The following is a 23,609-nucleotide window of genomic DNA, read 5'->3' on the forward strand; positions in this document are numbered from 1 at the left end:
CTGGGTGCTGTAGTCCTGCGAGGAGAAGCGCTGCAGGCAGGGAGGGAGAGCACAGCAGCCAAGACTCCCCCGGTCCCCCAAAGAGCGCCACAGGTAGGGAGCACACCAGCACGGGTTTTGTTTGTGCAGCCAGCAGAGGAACCCGCTCTGCCGAGGGCGGTGATCTTTTTAAAGCGCCTTCTGGCGCGAAAATGCAGAGTGTCCGCCTCCGCCACCGGAAGTAACAGCACAGGAGCCTGGGTGCTGTAGTCCTGCGAGGAGAAGCGCTGCAGGCAGGGAGGGAGAGCACAGCAGCCAAGACTACCCCGGTCCCCCAAAGAGCGCCACAGGTAGGGAGCACACCAGCACGGGTTTTGTTTGTGCAGCCAGCAGAGGAACCCCTTACAGGACAGGAAGGGGCCCACAGTCTGCAGGCCACCAGGCATTAGACCAGATGGAATTCTGTGAGCCAAATACCAGCACCTCGGTCTTGTCTGCATTGATCATTAATGAGTTGCCCTTCATCCAGCAAATAATGCTTGACATAAACTGATTAAACTTCTCTGCGACTGATTGCAAATCATTCGAGATGGAGACAATGATTTGTGTGTCGTCCGCATAGGAGAGCACCTGGAATCCGAAATATCTCACCAGCTCGGCCAGAGGGGTCATATAGAGGTTAAAAAGGCTAGGGCTTAGTGTGGAACCCTGAGGGACCCCACAATGACTCCCACAAGGAAAGTCTTAGTTCTGAAGCCTCCGCAGCTAACGATATGCGTTCTGCCTGTCAGAAAAGAGTGGAGAAGCTGCATGGACTTTCCCATAACCTCCACTTCCCACAGGCGCTGAACCATGCGCACAGGGGAGACGGTGTTGAATGCTGCCGACAGGTCGAGCATGATCCACACCGCCAAACCACCCTGATCAACCTGCGACCGAATACAATCAGTGGTCCCGATAAGGGCAGACTTGGTGCTGTGGCCGGTGGGGATCCCGTTCTGGGAGCAATCTTGGATTTCCTGGGATTCAGTGTATTTCATCAGTTCGATGTTGATGAATTTCAATAAGATTTTGACAGGAGCTGGGAGAAGGGAAATAGGACAGAACATTTTCAGTTCCGAGGGGTCAGCGTTGGATTTCATGAGGAGCGGAGAAACAATGGCTTCCCTCCAAATAGCCGGGTCGCTACCGGACAAAAGTATTCAGTTAAATACCTTGCACAGAAAGTTGGCTACTAGATCAGGCGCCAGTTTAAGTGTAGAGGGCATACATGAGTCCGAGGGAGCCCCGGATTTTAGGCCAAGTAGAAGTTATTTCGAGATTTGTGGAAAAGAGGAAAGGACATTCTTCCTAGTGATCTGTAGGAGTTCCACAGTAATCGGTTCAACACCATCCTCCATGGCTTCCCCACTGACAGAATCATCATCTTCAGTAGGGGTAAACTCATGGAAGATCTTAAGGACTTTGTCCTGAAAGTAAATTGCTACTTTGTCACAGAAATCTTGGGAGGGGTTAATTGGCTGTTGCTGTGGTGGCTCAGAATTCTCCTTTATGACTTTAAAAGCATGCTGGAGGAATTGTCTGCCGACAAAATCTTTTTGGTTAAGAAGCAGGATTTAGCCTGGAAGACGGCATGTTTATGTTTCTGAAGAAGAGATATCTGCTTAGCTTTTTTCTGGGGCAAGGGTCACCACGCCATTTGCGTTCTTGTCCGCGGCATTCACGCCACAAGGACATGAGCTCTTTTGAGAACCATGGGGCCGAAGGTTTTGTCCTTTTAATGACACAATTTTTGAAAGGGGCATCTATGTCTAGGGCCTTGTTGATCCTGTCACAAAAGCCCTCTGCTTTAGGAGGGTGAGTTATTTGATTCCCATCAGAAACTGAAGCCAAGACGGACTCCCAATTTGCGGCTGTGATCTTATTCAGCCGTCTGCAGTGTAGTTGCCTGGGGGGGGCAGATGGAGTGGGGAAAGGAAACTTTAAACGATCAGCTAGTGGACCACCCAGGTGAGGGGTTGAACTGCCTCAATCACTAAGTCATTGTGATTAGTGAAAATGCCATCCAGAGTGTGGCCGGCAGTATGGGTTGGAGAGCGGACCAGTTGCTTGAACCCCAGAGAAGACATAAGATCTACAAGGCGAGCTGTTTCATTATGCTGTTTATTTTCAAGGTGAACATTGAAATCCCCTAGGATGGTGTAATGAGCAGTGGTAACAAATGGTTCAAGGGTTTTACACCATGTCTCAGTAAACTTGGCTCTCAGCCTTGGCGGGCAATATACCAGAAGGCCTGAGAGGTTATAGTTCTAAAATAATTTAATCCTGAATAAGGTTGCTTCCAGTATAGAACCAGGGCGTTAATGTTAAATGTGAGGGAGTCCCTAGCCACCAAGACTAGGCTGCCTCCTCTTTTGTCAAGGCAGTCATATCTAAGTATAGTGTAGCCAGGGGGGAAAGCGTCGGGCCTGAGCAGACCCTGGCCCATGTCTCGGTAATAAAAAACCTGTCCAGGTTAAGTGATTGAATCGTCAGGACAATTTCAGTTTTGTGTTTGGTCATGGAGTGGGCATTTATCAACGCCCCCGGAATGAGTTAGTCCTGAGCCCTGCCCTGTTCTTGGTCCCAATCTTCTTCTCTACCCCCTGAGGCAACCTGAGGAAACCAAGGGGGGAGGCCCAACCGTTAATGGGCCTAAAGTTACAGTGCTAATAGTGTATTGCTTTCCCTTTAATAAGGTCAGGCTTATCCATGCACCCAACATACTGAAGTTTAGGGCGCAGCTCAAGAAGTTGTATCTTGGAGTAAGTTCTTGCCGGGGCACCCTCGTTCCCTGAAGGGAAATGGCCAGCATGCCTGGCCCCTGGCACCGTCCAGGTACGGACGGGCGCAAAAGGGCTTGCCTCTGACGTGCTTTTGGCGCGCCCACTGCGCGCTCGAGGTTGTATATACTTTAATGCCCCCAGACCCGGAAGTACAAAACAAGCTAAACCGCCAACCTTGAAAAGGCGGCCGGCTTGAGGTCAAGACTCTAAATGAACAAAAGGCAGGTCGGAACTCTCAGCAAGGGAGTTCAGGGGAGCTGGGGGGGAAATCTTTGTATCCCTGAGACTTCAAAACAGGAGGCAAGCTCTACTTCAAGCCCTTGGAGATATTCCTCAAGCAGGGGACACAGCACACAGCAAATTCCTTGTCCCTTCTTTGGCAGAAACAGCCGCTGCAGGCCAACCCCAGACAGAACACAGCAAAGCGGCAATACTTCTCTTCACTTTCTCCAGCTATATTCCTTGGCAAAGGTTCCTCTTGAATTCCAGAAGTAATCTAAATTTCTGGGGTTTAGGCCCCACTTTTTATAGCACAAATTCCTTTGTTCTTTTGTGCCAGAGAAGCTCTTTGCCCAGCCAAAACCAGTTCTCTCCTCTCTGGTGCAGCTGCCCGGCACCAGGTGGGAACAGCATTGTGTAAGGCAGACTAGGCCCATTCAGGTGAAAGGCAATCTCCTCCCTCTACTCTAAATGCTGCTGAGGTCAATTCAGCCCAGCCCTGACTCATCCAGGAGATGCAGGATACACTTCAACTACCCCCCCCCCAACCCTCCTCAGTGGCTGTTTACAGTGAATGCACATCCCCAGCCCCTGTCACTCCACAACCAGACAGTCAATACACAACCGAGCCGAGGCACACAGGATGCCTAAGTAAGAAAATACCTACTTTCTAAAAGTGGCATTTTCAAACACAGAATGTAGAAATCATCCTCACTAAAAGATGCATCTTTATATTCTGAGTTCAGGCTTTCTAAACTTTATCTTCCTAACTTGTCCCAATGGAAAGTTATATTTATAAGTGTTAGAACTGGGGGTTTCTAGTTGGCTGAGGTAGGTACCTTAGTCCAAATAGGGACCCTTGCTTCTAGTCAGGGAAAGGAGGGACAAACGCTGAGCTAACCCCTGCTCACCCCCCGGTAGCTTGGCACGAGCAGCCAGGCTTATCTCCAAGGCAATGTGTAAAGTATTTGCAACTACACCCCAAGTAACACAGTGATAATACCACAAATGGACACTGCACTGGTTTTTATAAAAATAGCGTTATCTTTATCAAAAGGAATACGATGAGACCAAACGATAGTAATCCAACGTATGCGTATTCATAATATTACACTGTGCCAGTTATTAGGCCAGCAATCACTTGTAGGTTCTTGCGGTATTAATGAGCAGTTCACGATAATCTAATGCAGTCCTAATGCAATGCTGTGCAGTACGTAATGCAGTTTGTAATGTAGTAATAAGACAGTCCTTAATGCAAGTACTAATGCAGTTCGTAATGCAGGAATAATGCAGTTCGTAATGCAAGAATAAGGCAGTTCATAATGCAAGAATCAGGCAGTTCGTAATGCAAGTATAATACGGTTCGTAATGCAAGAATAAGGCAGTTCGTAATGCAAGAATCAGGCAGTTCGTAATGCAGAATAATGCAGTTTGCAATACAAGAATTAGGCAGTTCGTAATGCAAGAATAATGCGGTTCGTAATGCAAGAATCAGGCAGTTCGTAATGCGAAAATAATGCGGTTCGTAATGCAAGGAATAATGCTATAAGCCAATATGCACGGTCAACCTGGACACCACTAGGCCCCAACAGCAGAGACAACAGTCGTAAGCTTAAAGGGGCGGCCCCAGTACTGCTGGGCAGGTACGGGCCGCTCGAGGACTCAGCGTGTCTAATGCAGTACAGCGGGTAAGTGATCAGAGCACTCCTGTACTCCTCCTGCACGCCTCCCCAGGCCACACACGCTTTAGGCTCCCGACCGGAGTACAAGCCTTACCTGGGGGGTGCGCTGCCTCACTCTCTCTCTCCGCTCGTCGGACGTCCTGCTGGGCAGTCCCGATGACATTGCAGCTCCGTTGTTAGGCGAGGCTGTAGCCGGACGGGTTATGGCGCTGCCTTCTCCTTCATTGACGATCTTGGGCAGATTCCTCTTGGCGAACAATGATCATGATCCCTTTCACCTTGCAGCTTCCTTAGCTTCAAGAAATCCTTAAGCACGTTGCGGCTTGGGCCGGCGTTGGCAATCCTTACTCACAGCCTCAGTTACGATGACGGCTCGGGCCACAAACAGCAATGCAGCAGCGTGGACGATGTTTCATGCTGCGGGGGCAATGCGGTCATGGGGCACCTCATAAACAGCACCACAGACCACACGGCAGTCTCAGGCGTGCAAAAGCACACGCACCACACACTTAGAGACCTGCCGGTATTAAGCGCTCTACAAGTCACAATTAACATAACATAACACCAAGCGTCGCTGAGACGCGGTTGGAAACTTTGATGTTCCTGAGTTTCCACAACAGGGGACCAGCTCTCCTCGGGACCTTGGAGACAAGTTACTTCAGGACACAGCACACAGCAAAGTCCTCTCAAGCAGAGGGAAACAGCACACAGCAAAGTCCCCTGCCCTCTCCTTAGTCAAATCAGCAAACTGCAGAACAGCCCCAGAACACACAGCAAGGGCAGTCCTTCTCTTCAGTCTCTTCAGCTGTTCTTCTTTGGCAGAGGTTCCTCTTGATCATAAAGTAGTTTCAATCCTTTTTCAGTCTAGATTTCAGTCTTGAGTTCAGGGGTTTCAGCTCTTACATTTATACCCCTAAATGCCTTTGAAGTCTTTGTGTTCAGGGGGCTCTGAGCTCGGTCCAAACCAGTTCTGGGTGTCTTCCTGCCAGTGCACACCCTCTTCCTTTGATAGTGAGGGTCTAGGCCTCAGACGCTCCGCAGGAGGTGGTGCCATTCTTTAGTGGCAGCAGCACAGCCCTCTTCGCATCAAAGGGGCTACTCCTCCCACCACACCAAATGCAGGCCAGCCTTTGCTGTCTCACCTACTCCTCTCTGGTGTCAGGACACCTCCCCAGACCCTGTCATATCCAAACCCAGACAGTCCATACACAACCAGGCAGAGGCACACAGGATGGTTAGGACAAGAAACCAGCCACTTCTAAAAGTGTGGTTTCTAAACACACAATTTAAAAACCATCTTCATAGAAAGATGTGTCATTAAATTCTGAATTCAGGCACACTAAACATCATCTCTCCATCATATGCCTATGGGAAGATATGCTGGAAACATGTGACACAGCATTCCCCATTTTGTCCTACCGGCAAGATGGCCTTGCAACAGTGAAAAACGAATTTGGCAGTATTTCACTGTTAGGACATGGTACACACCTCAGTAAATATCCTACCTTTCACATACACTGCACCCTGCCCAGCGGGGTACCTTACGCCTACTATAGAGGTGTCTGATGTGCAGAAAAAGGGAAGGGTAAGGCCTGGCAAGTGGGTGCACTTGTCAGGACAACAAGGCAGTTAACAAACCGCGCGCAGGCACTGCAGTCACAAGCCTGAGATCTCTCTTTAGGGCTACTTATGTGGGTGGCAATATTAGTGTTGCAGGCCCACTAGTAGCATTTGCATTACCAGCCCTGGCACACATAGTGCACTTTACTAGAGACTTTACTAGTAAGACAAACATACCAATTATGGATAACCAATTACCATTACACTTTATACAGGGAGCACGTGCACTTTGACACTGATCAGCAGTGGCAAAGTGCCCAAAGCATCTAGATCGGCAACACAATGTCAGAAAAAGGTCTAGGAGGAAGGCAAAAAGTTTAAGGAACTTTAGCCAAAAAGGGCCAAGTCCAACAATAATATATTGTAAATGAACTCCCATTCTTTCCTATGGGACAGATAGCCTTTCAATAGTGGAAAACGACATTGGCAGTATTTCACTATCAGGACACGCCACACTATTCAGGACATACACTGCACCCTGCCCACAAGTGGACCTTGTGCCTACCTTAGGGGTGACACACATGTAAGAAAAGGAAAGGTTAGGGACTGGCAAGTGGGTGCACTTGCCAAGTCGACATGGCAGTCACAACTGCGTACAGACACGCAGTGGCAGGTCTGAGTTACCTTTGAAAGGCTGCTTGTGTGGGTGGTACAAGCAATGCTGCAGGTCCACTAGCAGCCTTTGATTTACAGGCCCACTGCACACACAGTGCACTGTACTAGGGACTTAGTAGTAAATGAAATAACCATAAATAAAATTTACAGGGAGCACCTGCACTTTGGCACTGAACAGCAGCGGCAAAGTGCCCAGAGCATCTAGACCAGCAAAAAAGTAGTCCAACACACAGTAGAAACACAGGAGGCAAAGGCAAAAATACAGGGGAAACCCATGCCAATCATCAATCAAACAATCAGGGGAATTGTAAGCGCGCTACTCACCCGTGAGGGTCTCAAGGCGCTGGAGTTGGGGTTAGCAGCTTGTTTTAGTCGAAGAGCCAGGTCTTGAGTGTCTTCCTGAAGTTGTTCAGGGAGGGGGCGTGTCTGATGTCGATCGCAAGCTCGTTCCAGGTGTTGGCTGTGATGTAGGAGAAGGCTCTTCCACCTGTCCTGGCTTTGTGGATGTGCGGGGTTTCGGCGAGGACGAGGTCCGCAGATCGGAGGTTTCTGTTGGGTATAAGGAAGGAGATCCTTTTATTCAGGTATTGGGGTCCGATGTTGTGGAGCCATTTGTAGGCGTGGGTGAGTATCTTGAAAGTGACTCTCTTCTCTACGGGTGGAGGATATGCAGGTGTTGGGGGATGTGTTTGTGTGGCGGGATGCTGAGGACGAGTCTGGCTGCGGTGTTCTGTATTGTCTGGAATTTTTGTGGAGCAGAGACTTCTTGATCCCGGCGTAAAGGGTGTTTCCATAGTCCAGTGTGCTGGTTATGAGTGCTTGGGTGATGGTCTTCCTTGATTCGGGGGGGATCCATTTGAAGGTCTTTCGGAGGATGCATAGGGTGTTGAAGCAGCAGGAGGCGACGGCATTGACCTGTCGGGTCAAGGAGAGGGAGGAGTCAAGTACGATGCTGAGGTTTCGGGCGTGGTCCGTGGGAAGTGTGCCGACGGCGGTGGGCCACCAGGTGTTGTCCCATGCGGAGGGGGAGGATCCGAGGACGGGGATCTCTGTCTTCTCTGAGTTGAGCTTCAGGTAGCTGTTGTTCATCCAGGATGCGATGTCCTTCATTCCTTCCCGGAAGTTGAGTCTGGTGGTGACGAGGTCCTTTGTGAGGGAGAGGATAAGCTGGGTGTCGTCGGCTTAGGATACTATGCTAAGTCCGTGGTGTTTGACGATCGTGGCGAGGGGGGCTATGTAGAAGTTGAAGAGCGTGGGGCTGAGCGACGGTCCTTGGGGCATTCCGCAGTTGATTTCTGTGGGTTCGGAGAGGAAAGGTGCCAGTCTGCTACTTTGGGTTCTGCCGGTGAGGAGGGAGCTGATCCATTTGAGGGCGGTTCCCTATATGCCGGCGTCATGGAGTCGTCCCGTGAGTGTGTGGTGGGAGACGGTGGTTAAGCTGCAGAGGTTGAGTAGGATCAGGGCTGCGGTGTGTCCTTGGTCGAGGAGTGTGCGGATGTCATCTATGACGGCGAGTAGAGCGGTCTCGGTGCTATGATTAGTTCGGAATCCGGATTGGGAGCGGTCGAGGATGGAGTTTTCTTCGATGAATGTTGTTAGCTTGGCAAAGACAATCTTCTCGGTGACTTTGGGCGCGAAAGGGAGGAGGGATATGGGTCAGTAGTTCTTGAGGTCCGTGGGGTCTGCTGACGGCTTCTTGAGCAGGGGTCTGACTTATGCGCATTTCCCGTCATCGGGGAAGTTGCCGGTCTTGAAGGTGGTGTTGATGGCGCGCCGTAATTCGGGAGCGATGACGGTGGCGGCTCTGTGGTAGATGTGCAGTGGGCAGGGGTCCGTGGGGGCCCCTGAGTGCATGCCTTTCATGGTTGACGTGGTGTCCTCAGTGGTGACTGCGTTCCAGGAGGAGATGGTAGGCCGGCTGGTGTTGCTGGAGGGGTTGGTGGTTTCGGCGTCAAGTATCTGGTCGTTGAAGTGGTAGTAGAGGCCCTTAATTTTCAGATGAAAGTAAGATCTGAGCTTGTCACAGAGGTCCTGGGAGGGGGTGATGTCCGTGGTTTCGCTGGTGGGCTTGGTGAATTCCTGGATGATGCTGAAGAGTTCCTTGGAGTTGCTGGAGTTGGCGATGATCTTATTTCGGATGAAGGTCCTTTTGGTGGATCTGATGAATTGGTGGTATTCCGTCATGGTGTTCTTGTAGGTGGTGTGATCTTCTGGTGTTTTGCTGTATCTCCAGCTCTTCTCGAGACGTCTGTGAGTCCGTCTTGCTTCTTTGAGGTCGGTGGTGAATCAGGTGGCTTTTCTGGGAGGCTGTCTGTTGGAGTTGCGTAGGGGTGCGAGTTTGTCTGCGTAGTTTGAGATCCATCTGTGGCATTGTTTGGCCACGGTTGAGGTGTGGTTCAGCTGCTCCTCAGTGATTTTGTTCCAGTTCCTTCGTGGAGGGCGTGTTGCCGGTTTGGGGGCGGTGGGTTTGTCGACGTTAAAGTGTATGAAGTGGTGGTCCATCCAGGGGGGTTGCGTGGTGTGGCTGAAATGGATGTTGTTATCTCCTGCGAAGATGGGGTCGAGGGTGTGTCCTGCTTTGTGGGTGGGCATGGTGACGAGTTGTTTCAGGCCGATGTTCATGCCAGGTCTAACAATTGCATTGTCACAAAGTGTTTTATAAAACTTTGCATTTTTCGTGAGTTTTGCAATGGATACAAGGTAGTAAAAGGCAAATAAAGGGGGAGAAGTGTTGCAGACTAAATGGTTTTGTATGGAAAAACTCTGTAAAAAATGGATTTGGAATATTCTCTCAAAGAGCGTAACTTGGCCAATTTAAAAACCTGAAGAAACTTTGCTACCTTTGTGAAGTGGAGTCTGCCAAGTTTGCCCCACTATGGAGCATACCTGTATCCGTACTCCACTTAAACTCTTTGTTAAACAAACAATTTTCTACTTAGACTTCTTCTATACTGTGATCATACAAACATAAGAATTTCCCTTTAGCTCTTCAGCGAGACATCTCCCAAAACAATACCACACACTATATACTAGATACTACGGCCAATGTTCAAAGGCGACAATAAGGTCCGAATCACCCTCAGCCTTTAAGAACAGGCAGCATTCACCTCCTGAAGATGACATTGCCCCCCTTCCATGGCCTCTGGTCTCACTGATAGATGCAGCTGAAATAAATGAACTCCCAGTGATGCACTCCCACCTCAGCAAGACAGGCAAGGACTGGGAGTTGGTAACAGATCCCCCTCAACAACTTCAATCTTCCATTACACAAATGAATTCTAAAATAAATCGGCATGCCATCTAGGGATGGAGCTGTGCAAAAGAGGCGCAAAATAATTTCCACATCTTAATTTCAGTGTGTAAAAGTTCTATTCAAGGAAACAAGGGCAAAGTTCAGAACTCATCCCATCTTTGCTATCCTCCACACCCTTCAAAAAGTGTAAAAAGAAATGCAGAACTTTTTTGTCCATTCATGTAAATTACTGTGTCATTAATCTCACATATTTTTACTTTTTCAGAGCGAAAAATGTAAGTTTAAAAAATGATGTGCAAGGAAATTTCCCTAAATGTATTTTTTTTTAATTCAGCAAACCACTTACTTCATACCCCAAACCATGACCCAAACAGGCTTTGTGCTCAGCTTGGGTGGAACAATGCAAGCTCAGTGTAATAGCAGCTCTAGGAGCTGCTTGTGAGGAGCGTAGTTGCACGTCTCTTCCGGCTGCTGAGGCAGCTCCCTCCTGCCCTAACTGATGAGGCTGCATGTCCTCTTCAGCAGCAGAGTGGTTATCCCGAGGGCTTGAATTACCACCACAAGCAGCAGCTGAAATCTTTATCAAAACAAACAGTAGTTCCAAACCCACAAACAATAACATTCGCAGCCCTGTAGCAAATGAGCAAGGATCATTTGCATAATAGCAGGCTGTGAGTCAGAGCTCTCCATCTCCCCTCTCTGTGTCTTGCAGAATCTAGTGTTTTTTTGCTGTTTTCTAGCTCAGCCAGGGGGAGGGCAGGTGGGGCAGGGCACTGCTCTGAGAGTACAAGGCATGGTTGACATCACCCATGCTATGTGATTGGCCTGAGCCAATGAAGGCGGGCGGGTAGAAAGAGGAACCGTTGAATGTGTCATTCTGGTTGTGTGAAACACTTGTTCTGGCCTCTTAAACAACCACAGAACCACAAGTTGGGTGCAGAGGGAGTCACACAAGACTGGGTCTGCGATATTGGTCAGCGGAGAGGGCGAATCACTTCGACTGCAAACCACAGAGTTTCGTAGAGCGGTAAGCTTCACCAAAACCACAACCCATCCACTATTTTTTACAATTGCATTGTGTATGTGTTTTTTTTAAGTGCATTATCTGTGTCTCGTCATCACTGCAGAGGAAAGGGAACAGAGAACAGCCATGGTTTGAGTGGGCTGATAATGCCAGGGTTTTTTTTTCTTTTTTGTGTGTTTTCCACTCCCCAAGGTGAAAGGGATCTCACAGCCCCCCCCGCCTTAGGAGACCAAGGACGTTTCGAAGAGGAAATGATGGCCTCAAACAGCATCTTTGAGTCATTTCCTTCGTACCAGCAGTGTTTCTCGCGAGGTAAGTGACCGTGTGCTTACTAGACAAGTATTAGACACTTTTGTAATAGAACTTGGGCTGTGAGCTCTCGGAGACTTCTCACTTGGTTGGACATTTTTGCTTCCATTGACGGTTCCCTGGTTGATGTTATCATCTTTTTGTGGAGGGTCAACAGCCTTGCAAAGGCAAACATTGGCATGCACAGTGATAGAAAGTTTCCAAAGAGTTTCCACAGTCCAGGCATCTGTGTTGACAGAAGGAGGGAGGCGAAGCAGTAGAAGACAGGAGGCGTGGAATGGGGCAAAGCACTTTGCGACCATCAAATAATTCTTGGGGTTTATAAATGGGGTGTCAAAGACTTTGCTAGCTGCTGTCTTTGACAAAAACAGAGAAGAGAGTGGCTGCATAAACACCTGGGTCTAAGAGACTATGAACCAAGTGTTCAATGGACTGAAGACAGCTCCATACCTTGCTGGCCCATTATGAGACTATCACTGCTTCTAGGCAGTGGCCAAGAACCCACCGGGCAGTAGAGAACACAAGACAATCTGCATGTTTTTCTGGGACATTGCATGCATGTTTACTATTTATTCTGAAATCCTGATTGTATTTTCTTCCTGTGCAGCTCTGATGCTCCAAACTCTAAATGTTAGTAAGGTGTGTTGACATGGATAAAGTTATACCCAAGTGCACAAGCACAGGGCACAGAAAAAACGTAACGGTAAATCAGTTAAACCATCAAACAAGAGAAAGTCTGAAAAGAGTTGAAGCTATCTTTAGCTCTCCCTCTTCTCTCTTGCTCTCTCTCTCTCTCCTCTCTCTTTATCTCTCTTTCTCTGTCTCTCTCCCCCTTCTCTCTCTCCTTTCCTTTCGCTTTCTCTCTCTCTCTCTCTGTCACATACTTGCTGGTGTGCTCTTGAAGCGTTAACGCTCCCTTCCCAACCCCCTGCGGTATTTCGGTTAAATGAATGGACGCGTTTAGCAATTCGAAGCTGGGACAGTGTAGTTTCCGTGCTCGTGTAACAAACGTACCAAGCTGGGAAGAGATGTTTTCGGTTGACTGCGTGTGCAGTTATATACATTATTATTAAAAACAGCAGTGCATGGTGTAAAATGCGTATTTGCATTCCTCTGCACCGCTGCTTAAATCCCTCCCTGCAGCCCCGCCGTGCACCAGATGCGCGCGGGCTTTCGGAGTTTTCGGGCATCCAGTCGCGAGCTTGCAACTCCTCGCGCTCCTCCAGGAGGGGAAGCTTGGGCCGGAAGTTGGAACCGTTCCTTTCTGCACCATCTGCCGGGGCCACGACAGTAACGCGATGACTCATTAGGCATTCATATTAGTAATCAAGTAACGGAACGTAAAAAACGAAACTGTGTCAGCCGCGTGCGTCACACAACCGACTCCAGCCCCCTTCCTCGTGAAGGAACGGAGGGTTTAACGGCAAAAGAAAAGCCGGTTTGGGGAAACTCCGTGGCGGTATTTTAAAACTATTTTCATAAAGTATTTACTAGTAACAGGGGAGATGTTTTTGCAGAGTTTAGTCACGAGGCCTTCCTTCTTCTGTGACTGGCTGGTTGCCGCGCGCCCTCAGCAGGCATTTTAAACGAGGCGGCGGGAATCAGCAGCCCTTTGCCCCTGGGCAGCTCTCTGTCTCTCCCCTCTGGGCAGCATGTTGAGGCGGCGGGAACCAGCAGCAGCCGTCTGACTCCTCCCCCCCCCCCCCGAGCAGCTAGCAGACAGCTCCAAACGAAGCGGCTGTAACCAGAAGCAATTGTCTGCTCTCGAGCTCTGTGGCTCGCCCTCAGAGCAGCTAGCAGACAGTTCAAAGGCGGCAGTAACCAGCAGAAGCTCTCTGACTCTCTCAGCAGCTAGCAGGAAGCAATAATTACAATGGAACAGCACGGGCCTTCCTGAATTTGGCCAATACTGTCTGCCCTTTGTGTCCTCAGGGAGGCCCCGTGCGGATATGTTTTCATATGATAAGGTGCTAAACAGTGAAATATAATTCGGCTGATGTTGTCAACCCTGCCTGGAACACAGCCCGGTGCCAGCCTTGGTGCAGAACTGGAGGCGTTTACTCACGTGTTAGCTCACGCCCAATACACAACTGCGCGCGTGGCGTGCACGAAATCATCAAAATACAATGCCTTAAAGTGTAAATATTTGGGCAGAAAGTATGACCACTGGGCTGCCGAGCAGTTGCACTCGTGCCAATGCTGCAAAAGCAGCGTGCCCTTATGCCGTCTGAGAAACAAGGTCACGAGCACTGTGGAATGCACTTTTTTTATTTAAAAAAAAAAAAAAAAAAAACACTCTCTTTTCGTTTCAGCTAAATTCTGCATTTCAATAATGAACACAATTCCTAACAAAAATAACACTCGGTCCTGGTTTCAAGAAAAAAGAATAATTGTCTTCGAGTGCTCGCTCTTATCCATATATTCCAAAATTGTTTACAGAGGTCCACCCCTAGAAACTTTAAAAACTGTGACTCACTGTGCTGAAATTTATTGCACGCGCTCTCAAAACAACCGAAAACCATGAGTTGGTGGGGAAAAGTTACAACTCATTTCTTTTCGCGGGTTTAACTTTATCGGCGTAAACAGAAGGAAATCCATGACTCTTTTTGAGACCGATAAATAGCATGTGAATTTTTGAGTGAAAAAGAGAGACAGAAAGGAGTCAGCTATTGTTCGGGGCGGTGAGAACGGTGTCAGGGAGCCTGGCGTGGTGATTGACTGTGGTCCACCGCAGAGGAGGCGGCCTGTTTCTATCTCGTCACACCACACGGCCTCTCACTAGGTGAGGAAACTGAGCCGAAAGAACGTTCTCATGGTGCCGCCATGTTTGTGCTGAGGACCAGAGGAACTCAGATGAAGGCGAGACCCAGGATGAGGCTTAGTTTTATTGAGGTCACCGGATGTGGGGGTTGCATCAAGCAATTTCAATGTTCAGAGTGTGGCGCCCACTCAAAGTTGATGGGTGGCTCAGCATTGACATGAGCAATAGGGTTGCTATGTAGGAAGTCTTCGTTCAGAGAGGGCATTGGATGTGGTGTTACAATACTGGAATCTCATTGGACTCTCTTCTATATGAGCTGTACCTTGTTGGTCAAACAAAAACCCATACTATACACATATAAATGAGTTCAATTTTCCAGTCCGATATATTAGTTGTCGAAACCGGTCCCAGGATGCTTGTTTCCGGTCCAGGGAGTTCAGGCTGGACTGTTCCTGAGGAGTAGGGTCAAGACAGATTTGCATATGGCTGGGTCCAAACTGAGGTGGCATGGGGAGCAAAAGAACTAGGGGTTAAACACAGATCTTTTGACTGGAGGTGAGTAGTTGAAAAGTTTCAGCACTCCTTCCATCACCTTGTTGTGTTTGCTATATTAGTTCTCAGCGGCATTAAGACTCTTTATTGTTACATGAGTTGCTGTTTTCCCAATGTGACCCACTATCTTCTTCTCCTCTATGCCCCATTTATTTTGCTGAATTAATCCTCTGACTGATCCCTCTGTTGATCGACCAGCATCAGATTGGCTGCTTGGTTTTTACAAACATGGACCCCATCTGTCAGCTTCTTTTTGTTGGTCACTCTGGATAAAGCGCTGGGATGCCCGAGGGTAACTATGCGCTATATAAATTTTCCATTCATTCATCTTGGCTTCGTTGTAAGGTGTCTCTACTGTCATTCCTGTGGATAATGTTATATTTGAATCACAACAGAAAACTATTGCATGCTTTTATCCTTTTACTGATACATATAGTTATTATTTGTTTCTGTGACATTGCCGGTGCAAGTATGCCCAGTTCAAGGTCATTTCACTACTACTGATTGTATGAGTTTCAACACACCAACATTTGCATTTCACTCTTTGAAATGGAGAGTGCATTTTCTTCAGATCACCGGTGGTCCATGATGGGCATCTTTCTCTGTGGTCATTTTATGTACCAGATGAATGTCTGTGTTTCAAGGACGATCTTAGGGGCCATTTGTGTGAGGGTATTACAAATATGGGCCTAAATTGTTTGGTGGATTTCAGATCAAATGAATAGTAAATTGGTCAAATCATGAAAGTGGTTCGCCCCATTTGTCTGCAAATAAGTTTCACTGGCTGGTTGAAAGAACAATTGTTTGTCACATTTCATCATGTTGTACATGCATTTTATGCATGAAAGGAAATCATAAAGTGTTGGATGTATCATTTAAAATGAAAATATAGGCCAAATGGAATACTAAGGCGACTTGCATGCCACTTATTTTTTATATCATCTACCAAAATTATCTGAAATATGCATGTGTGTGAATTCTACCCCAGGTTTCATAAGGTCCCACTTTTATTCACTGAATCAGCTACATGAAATCACAGGGTACGTACAAAAAACACAGCAATACAACTTTGAATCAAATGAAAATGTGTCACACGCCAAATCCTCGTCAGGGGTAGTAAGCGCTATATAGATGCAGTTACTATACATTACAAGTGAGTGCAGATTAGCACGATTTACACAAATACGTGCGCATTTGAGAAGAAAACAAATCAGTAAAAAATGTGCACCACTCTTGCATCCTCTCACAAGGATCTAGGCACTTCTCACTTTTATTCAGAGGCTGTATTAGACAACATCATTTGTGTTAATCGGATGAGCAGACACTGGGTTGGTCCACTTCTCAGTAGATTGTGGCACCAGGTGTGAGTTGACACAACAGTGCTGTCATAACTTGCATTGCAGTGGTGATGGAGCAATTTTTTACTGGTGCCAGTGCAATACATATAATTCAGTTCTGTTCACCCCAGAGCAACACAATGAATCGACCACTTTGAGTTTTCAAAAGCTGGTCACTCTTTTGTACACTTCAACTTTTATTCAGAAATGGACACTGTTAACTGCGTGGAGTGTAATACACTTGTTCTACAGGGTGGTACATCAAATTGATATTTTTGCGTTTACTTGTACGTTTATCTTGTGAACATGCGTTGTAAATCATTAAAGATACGTTATATGGATGTGTGAGAGGTCTAGATGTATCCAATTTAAAAGTATGTGTACAAGAAAGGATACCTAAAAAAAACCTTTCCAAATCTTGCATTCTTTTAAATGATTTGTGCTGATTCAAATATATGGCTTTTGTTAGAAAATCACAAATAAATATCAGTTTTGTATAATGATCTATTTGTTAAATGAAACTATCATTCACCAAAACTGTATTGGGATCAATCCCTTCAAATAGATGGAAGTGGCGGGATGTGACATTAATTGTGTAAGGAACCATGAGGGGCTTGCATCAAGCTATACGCCTCCTTTAGTCACACAGGACCCCACATTGCTGAGTATGTGGGCACTGACCAGCCAATGATGGCGCATATTCTGTCTCTCCTTGCTTTCCATCAAAGTCGGTCCTGCTTCATGTCCACTATATGTACTTAGTGGTAGATGTGTTATATTCGAGTCTGTCACCTGTGTAAGTGACAGTGTTGACTAATAGAAGAAAGATGAATATTGATGAGGTTTCTATGAGTTAGAATGCTGATTTTTCAGTTATGTGTAGTGCCTAGATACCTGTTCAGGCTTTGGTGCTATATACAAATTTGGACCATGGGTTATGGCCATCATCAATAAGGAATGTTTTTTAGGGCTTTAACACACGCAATGTTAACTCTGTTTCTATCCGTCCAAGTGAATGAATGTGTAAAAACATATAAAACCTTGCTTTCTAAATGAAAAACAGATCTTATTAGATTTTCAGTGTGTATCCGAATTGATTAACAAAACCCTAAGTATGCAACTGGAAGCAGACATCATCATAAAAGGTCAATGTTTATTGCAAGGGCTCCTAGTACTGCATTCCATACTGCACTTTACCATATGAATGCAAAAGAATTTGAGATTCCAAATCCGAGTTTCCAATATGTCAGACAAGTGGCCCATTGAAACATGGTCAGCCCCGCCATTTTATAGCTCTGTGGGGAAACCTGCAGCCACCGGAAGGCTAAATGTTACTCACTCTGTGATGGTGTCTCAAAACAAACATTCTGCGGTTTTCCATACTATCGTTTGAGTTATGAGAGCATCTTTGTTCGCTCTGTCTCTCGATCTACTCCCTTCCACCCACGGAGGTCGCTGAGAAATGTATACATTGACTGATGTTTGGGGCTCTCAAGGGCATTCCTGCACCCAGAGTGGCGCCGAATCCCACCACTTTTACGCACCAGGTATGTTTAGCAACCAGTTTTCACACTAACCATTTTTTATGGTCTTTAGAGATATTTACTACATTGGCAACGTTTGTATATAGAACAAGTATTGGGTTATTTTGCAATAGAGGAGAATTGAGGACAAAATTGGACTGCCCTGGTAGCTCATTCAGCAGGGAAAGAAAAATCAGTGCACCCAAGGACTGAGGGTCTTGAATGAAATCTAGGCTAGTGATGACAAGTGTGTTGAACTAATTTTCTATAGTCAGTTAGTTCTGCATATATTATATGCTTGTCATGTCGTATTCCAAAAGTTGTAAAGCAGCGACCACAATTTGGAATAAAAGGGTAAGACTTTGATGTGGATCTCCTGTGGCTCTTTCTCGGCTTTCCTCTCCGCCCCAAGCTATCTTCTCAAGGTCTATGTTGCAAATGAGCCATTCTGTACTGAGAAGCAGTATTATCCATCCTGCCTCAGTTCTCTTTTCCAGAAGCCCTCTCACTTTACCATGGTTTGTCTTTGACGTTTTCCTCTATCTCGAGTCTTAGAAGAGAAATCCACCTCTGTTCTTCACCAGTCCCCTACTTCTCCCTGGACGGGAAGGACTGAGGTGGGAACACTTTGAACTCCCACCAAGGCATAAGAAAGTCATGACAGTCATTGAGTTTCATTCTGTAATAAGTTGACCAGCAGTCAGATCAAATCAGAGACGTGCCAGAGGTTTCGAACTTAGCATCTGGTAACGGCTACTTATTGGTTTCAGGCCTGTTTCTAAAGGCCATGGTGGTTTCACTTTACAAGAAATCTATATAAGAAGAGGCACTGAGGTCAGGTTCAGCAGAGTGGTCAAGGTCTGCCTTGACACTGGAAGCTTCCTACCAGCTCTTTACGGCTCATCCCCAGGTGCAAGTACATAGGCAGGGACAGTAGGGAAGCACGCATTTCCACTACTTACTGCTACTTGTAGCACATCTAATTATTGAGTACATAGAGGACAGGACTGCAGTAATCAGTACCTTTAAACTAACCCTAACTCTCAAACTCACAACACAATAGTCCATCATATCCAGCGCCTTGAGACCCTTACAGGTGAGTAGCTGCGCTTTACAAACCCTGATTGATTGATTACAAACCCTGATTGATATCGCCGTAGCTCTTTATGTCTCGAGCCTTAACTAACAGCTGATGCTGCACCATGATATTATCTTCTGATGAATTGATCAGCCCTGTCAGTGTGAAAAATCTGTCACACAAATAGCTCCCAGGCATATATAGATTCATAGAGTGAGTTTTAGGTGCCCGAACAACCTTTAACTACTTTCATGTTACTGTATTGAATGTTAATGCTGCAGAGAAGCAGGACAACTAAGAAACATAACCTTGGAGACGAGGTACATAAAACGTAAATGGATTAGGACCATATGAGAATCTGTGAAGGGGCACCTTGGAATAATAAGTACTGAGTGATGTCTGTAAACAAGCCCCACAGGAAGCTCTATGAGAGGGTAACATATGAGTGCATTTACACGGGAATGTCCCAGCGACCTCTGAATAGATGCTGTGGATGCTTATTATGGTAGGGGCTGTGGGACACAACCCAGGAGAGTAGGTTGATAAGTACTGGAGATTGCACATAGGTACCATTGGACTATGCGTAAATGTGCACTGTAGTGTGAGCTATGAAAGGGTACCTCGAGCATGGAGGACTGCGTATGAGTTTTGTTGGAATGTAGCAGATGGGTACTTTGAAATGATCAGTGCATGGAGACACTGGGATGCTGTGTGGATGGTACTTTAGAGGAATTTTATATCAATTATTTTTAAAATAATTAGTCTGATTAAAAGTAGTACATACTCTCATGGTAGAGAACAAAACCGGGAAGGCCTAACTTACATTTCTGAAGCTCTTTGACAAAGTGTTTGTATTTTGTCATGATACAAATACATAATAGGCCCTCATTACAAGAGGCCCATTAAATAGGATTGTATTCCCCCAACCCAGAGGAACTGGAACCTCGGTGGTCCTGGTAATTCAGGTCAGGGGAAATCTGGTCCATTGTGAGTTGAACCATGAGGGTCCACTAAGAAATGAGAAATTTCCAGAGAAATCTGGAATTCTGGGTCTGATTGCCCCAGGAAATGTATACGTTTTGCCCAGACTTTCACCCTAGGAGATTTCAGCAGCCAAATTCTCCATTTGAAGTTAACAGATCTGTTTTGTTTCCACTGATGTCCGATTTCCGATGTGGCAGGTAATACCCATTACTGGTCCCAGTTGATTTAAGTCGCCAGCTCGTAATGAGGGGCATAGGAAGTAGAATATAGAAAAATGTCACCTTGTACAAAATTGACAAACAATAAGTGTAGAGCTAAAAATGTGGTTGAGTAACTACATTTGAATAGAATGAGGTTGGTAGAGAGTCGCACACGCATGATCCCTCCATTGGTAGATATTTTCCACTAATCTTCTGCCTTCTGGATGTATCGATTCTTCTGATACAATGAATAAAGGACAGAATCAAGAAGCTTTCACTGATATATTTTTCTACCACTTCAACATGGCTGTGGGACCATAATGGATAGGAGTCTGGTGCCCCTGTGCTGGTGGCGCTCAATGTGACTGCCCTGCACTGCCTTGTCGTAAAGCCATCCTGAATGTGTAACAGTGCAATGTTGGCTGAAAGAAAGGATCTCAGGGCTTCAGGAGAAGCATGCACATATTTTATTGTTCATAGAGGAGCACTGGTGGCTTTATTAACTCTTTGGGAACTCTTCTCTTGCTGATATGAATAACCATTTCAACCTTGGGTGGACACTGCACCAACCATACTTCATCCTTCAGGAGCCCCCACTTTTACCTGTTTGCAGTGAGTTAACTCTAGATCTATATAGGATGCTAATCCAAGTGGTTACCACTGTATGTTATGTCACTAATTGCAGCAGTGTTGGGTCTGATGTGGTCAACTACACATGCCTGGTATCAGGCTGATCACATTGAACTGGAGGCCCTTTTGCAATGAATTTTAATAATCTGGTCTGAAAGATAATATACTGTGACCACTGATTGGTGATTAGATTGACCTTTGCAGAATGTCAGTTTCCCTTCAAATCTGTGCCTCAGGAAACCAAGTGAGCTCGCCATATTAGTCTGCGGCTACCAAGTGAGGTTGTTATCTAAAATACCCTGGGTAGTGCTTCTGTTTGCAGAGAGTACGTTTTAATATGATAGGTCCACATCTGAGAAGTCTACTTTGAGGCCTGCATGCCATACACCTGGTTCTCAGTCATTACGGCAGCTGTTCAGGCTGCATAGTGTTGGAAAGGAGGACCTCTACTCCTCTCTCAGCGATGAGCTAATAGCAAAGGAAAACTTTCAAGATGAAATGGCTACCAACAGTGTAGGAATTTGTAATGCAACACCATACACTGCCCATTCTAGCCTCACCTAAGCGTGATCTGATCTCTGGCACAACCTGCCCTGATGATGAGGAACAAGACTAGACTGAATGAGGACTACAAGCAACCAATCAGGGAATTTGCTGTATAGTTTGGACCAGGGCATGACTTGATTGAGGATCACAAGAAACCAATCAGGCAATGTCCTGCATAGTTTGAACCAGTGCATGACTTGATTATGCTGATCCTCATCCCATACACAAGCCCAAGTATGAGGGTTTCTTTGCCAACCCCAGTAACTTGAGGTCGCACTCTTCAGTGTGTGCTGATCATGAAGCTTCCTGAGGGAATGCATTGCTTATTTTATGGATTGTAGTAGGCACTGGTTTAAGGTATTATCCATGTAGAAAATTATTTACGGGTTCTCACTCTCTTAGTGACAAGATTCTGTGCCCATCAGAAATGTCAAGGATGTCCCGAAATAACGCAGTTTTTTGGTTAATGCACATGTAAGGCTTTGGTTCTTACAACTGTAATAAAAATCTACTGAGGAAGTGGGGGTTGGTAATAATAATGTACTGATTACTTTCTGCTAATCCTCCTTATGCTCAATTTTCTGTTTTCATCATAACAGCCCTTACAGTCCTTCTCACTGTATGTAGTGTGATGTTAACCGTTTGTACTCAGTTAAGATGCTGGAGGACTGCACATGAGGTACCATTTGGGCTCTCCACTTACAAGGAGTGAGGCACGCAAGAGAGATATGGCAATAATATGTCATTCAAAGTGGAGGTCAGAGGCACTAAAGTATAACTGAGTGTGAACTGAGCATGCACCTGGGCAATTTATGCACTTTTCAGTAATGGAAGCCCACCCACTTAAAAAAAATGGTGGCACTTTTGTTGCCATACCAGTGACCCAAAGAATGCATTCCCTCCTGCTGAGCAGCAAGAGGAGAATGAGAGAAGCAAGAGCTGCTATATATACATTCCGTTAGCTTGATTCTTCAAACCAAATTATTGATTAAAGGTTAATTTATTTTTTCAAGCTGTCTTTTAATTATTTTTAAGGAAATGTCATGGTTTCTGGTGCCAAATAAAAATAAATAAAAAGACTGGTACGCAGGAGACTAGGACCAATAAAAAAAAAAAAAGATACAGAATTGAGAATGGATGCTATTAGCAAAAAACTTCAGTGTTCTCCTATGTTCCTTAGCAGTCCCAAAAATGGAGAGAAAAAGCAAGCACTGCAATCAATATAAGTGGGCATGGTTTTAGTTCATATCACTGCATTACTATAACAAGTCTAGTGAAATAATAAAAGTACCGGTAAGAAGAAACACCCCCCATAGCTTATTATAATGGGTTTGATTCTGTAACGGTGTTTGTTGGTGACACAGAGGACATCTGTCCCATCCTGGTGCACAAAGGATTAGTGGTCAAGTGACCGTTACTATGTCATAAAGCTTGTCAAGAAATTAAATTATTGTGGAAATGGATGGTCCACAATATTCATAACATGCATGGAGATTCTGTGGTAAAAACACCAATAAACATTGGTTCTGCTGATGATAACCACAAATCACCTTTGGGAGCAAATAGCTGCCAGAGACAATTCAGCCTTGGCGCTGTTCTATTAAGAACCGAGAGGCCAAGTCCCTTCCAGAAAGGTACACAGGCAACTCAAGACTGGTTTTTATGATACTTTGGCTATATCAGTGGTGTATAGCTTGAGGCTGATTCTTGTGTGGAGTGGCAGAGTAGGCAAAAAATGATGGACTGGAATGTCACCCACAGTAAGTACCAGTGGTCGAGATTAATTCAGCAACTCCATCCATCACTTGTCTGTTTTCCTCAGTGCAAAGCCCAGAAATGCGACCTGTGCTCACTCTACCAAACTTAACCTCACTGATGAGGCCCAATTGGGAGAAACTGGTCTAGGGTTGCTGCTTTCCCATGCAGATGGGGCCTGGCAGTTCAGTCTACACTGTTCCTATTGGAGCAGGGCCAATACTGATTGGCATGAGGTTGGTTCTTGTCTGGAGTGGTATAATAAGCAAAAAGACAATGGTGTGGAATGCGGCCCATGCACTTTCCATTGGCTGAGATTAGTTCATGCATTTCACCGTTTGTCTTTTTCTCTTCCGCAGTGCTAAATATTGCAACTATGTTACATGTTGGGGTCACCTCTGGGATTGTAGCATATGGCCCTGTGTTATTTAATTTCAACAACGTTCCACTGACAATGTAACAAGCTAGGTTCTTTACGCAGATTTAGATGTATAATGTTATCATGATGGCTCTGCAGAGCCGAGTGACTGGTGTTTTCTTGTCCCATGAGGTGTCTGAAGTTCAAATACATAACTCAGAATTTCTGGAATTAATGCACGAACCTTACACAAAACAAGTCGGGAACAGTGAGCAGGGATTGCCCCTCTCTCTGTTTCCAACTTGTTCTGTTTGGAGTTCAAGCATTAATTCAGAGAAATTCCAAAGTATATATTTAAT

General features: G+C 46.0%; 1 protein-coding gene across 5 annotated transcripts in view; it reads left to right on the forward strand.

Annotated features, from left to right (window-relative positions):
• Nucleotides 1–11,094: 11,094 nt before the first annotated feature.
• Nucleotides 11,095–23,609, forward strand: part of RUNX1 (RUNX family transcription factor 1) — a 520,192-nt gene continuing 507,677 nt past the window's right edge. For 4 of the 5 annotated variants that reach the window (XM_085621319.1, XM_085621321.1, XM_085621320.1 and 1 more), the window contains exons 1-2: nucleotides 11,100–11,220; nucleotides 11,410–11,529. In XM_085621319.1, the coding sequence (XP_085477445.1) occupies nucleotides 11,469–11,529 (61 nt within the window). In that variant the 5' untranslated portion in view covers nucleotides 11,100–11,220; nucleotides 11,410–11,468. Of the gene's footprint in view, nucleotides 11,221–11,409; nucleotides 11,530–23,609 lie in introns of all 5 variants that reach the window. The other variant, XM_085621323.1, reaches the window with a different exon arrangement.

Source organism: Triturus cristatus, chromosome 8 (genome assembly GCF_964204655.1).
Source record: "Triturus cristatus chromosome 8, aTriCri1.1, whole genome shotgun sequence".
NCBI classification, from domain to species: Eukaryota; Metazoa; Chordata; class Amphibia; order Caudata; family Salamandridae; genus Triturus; species Triturus cristatus.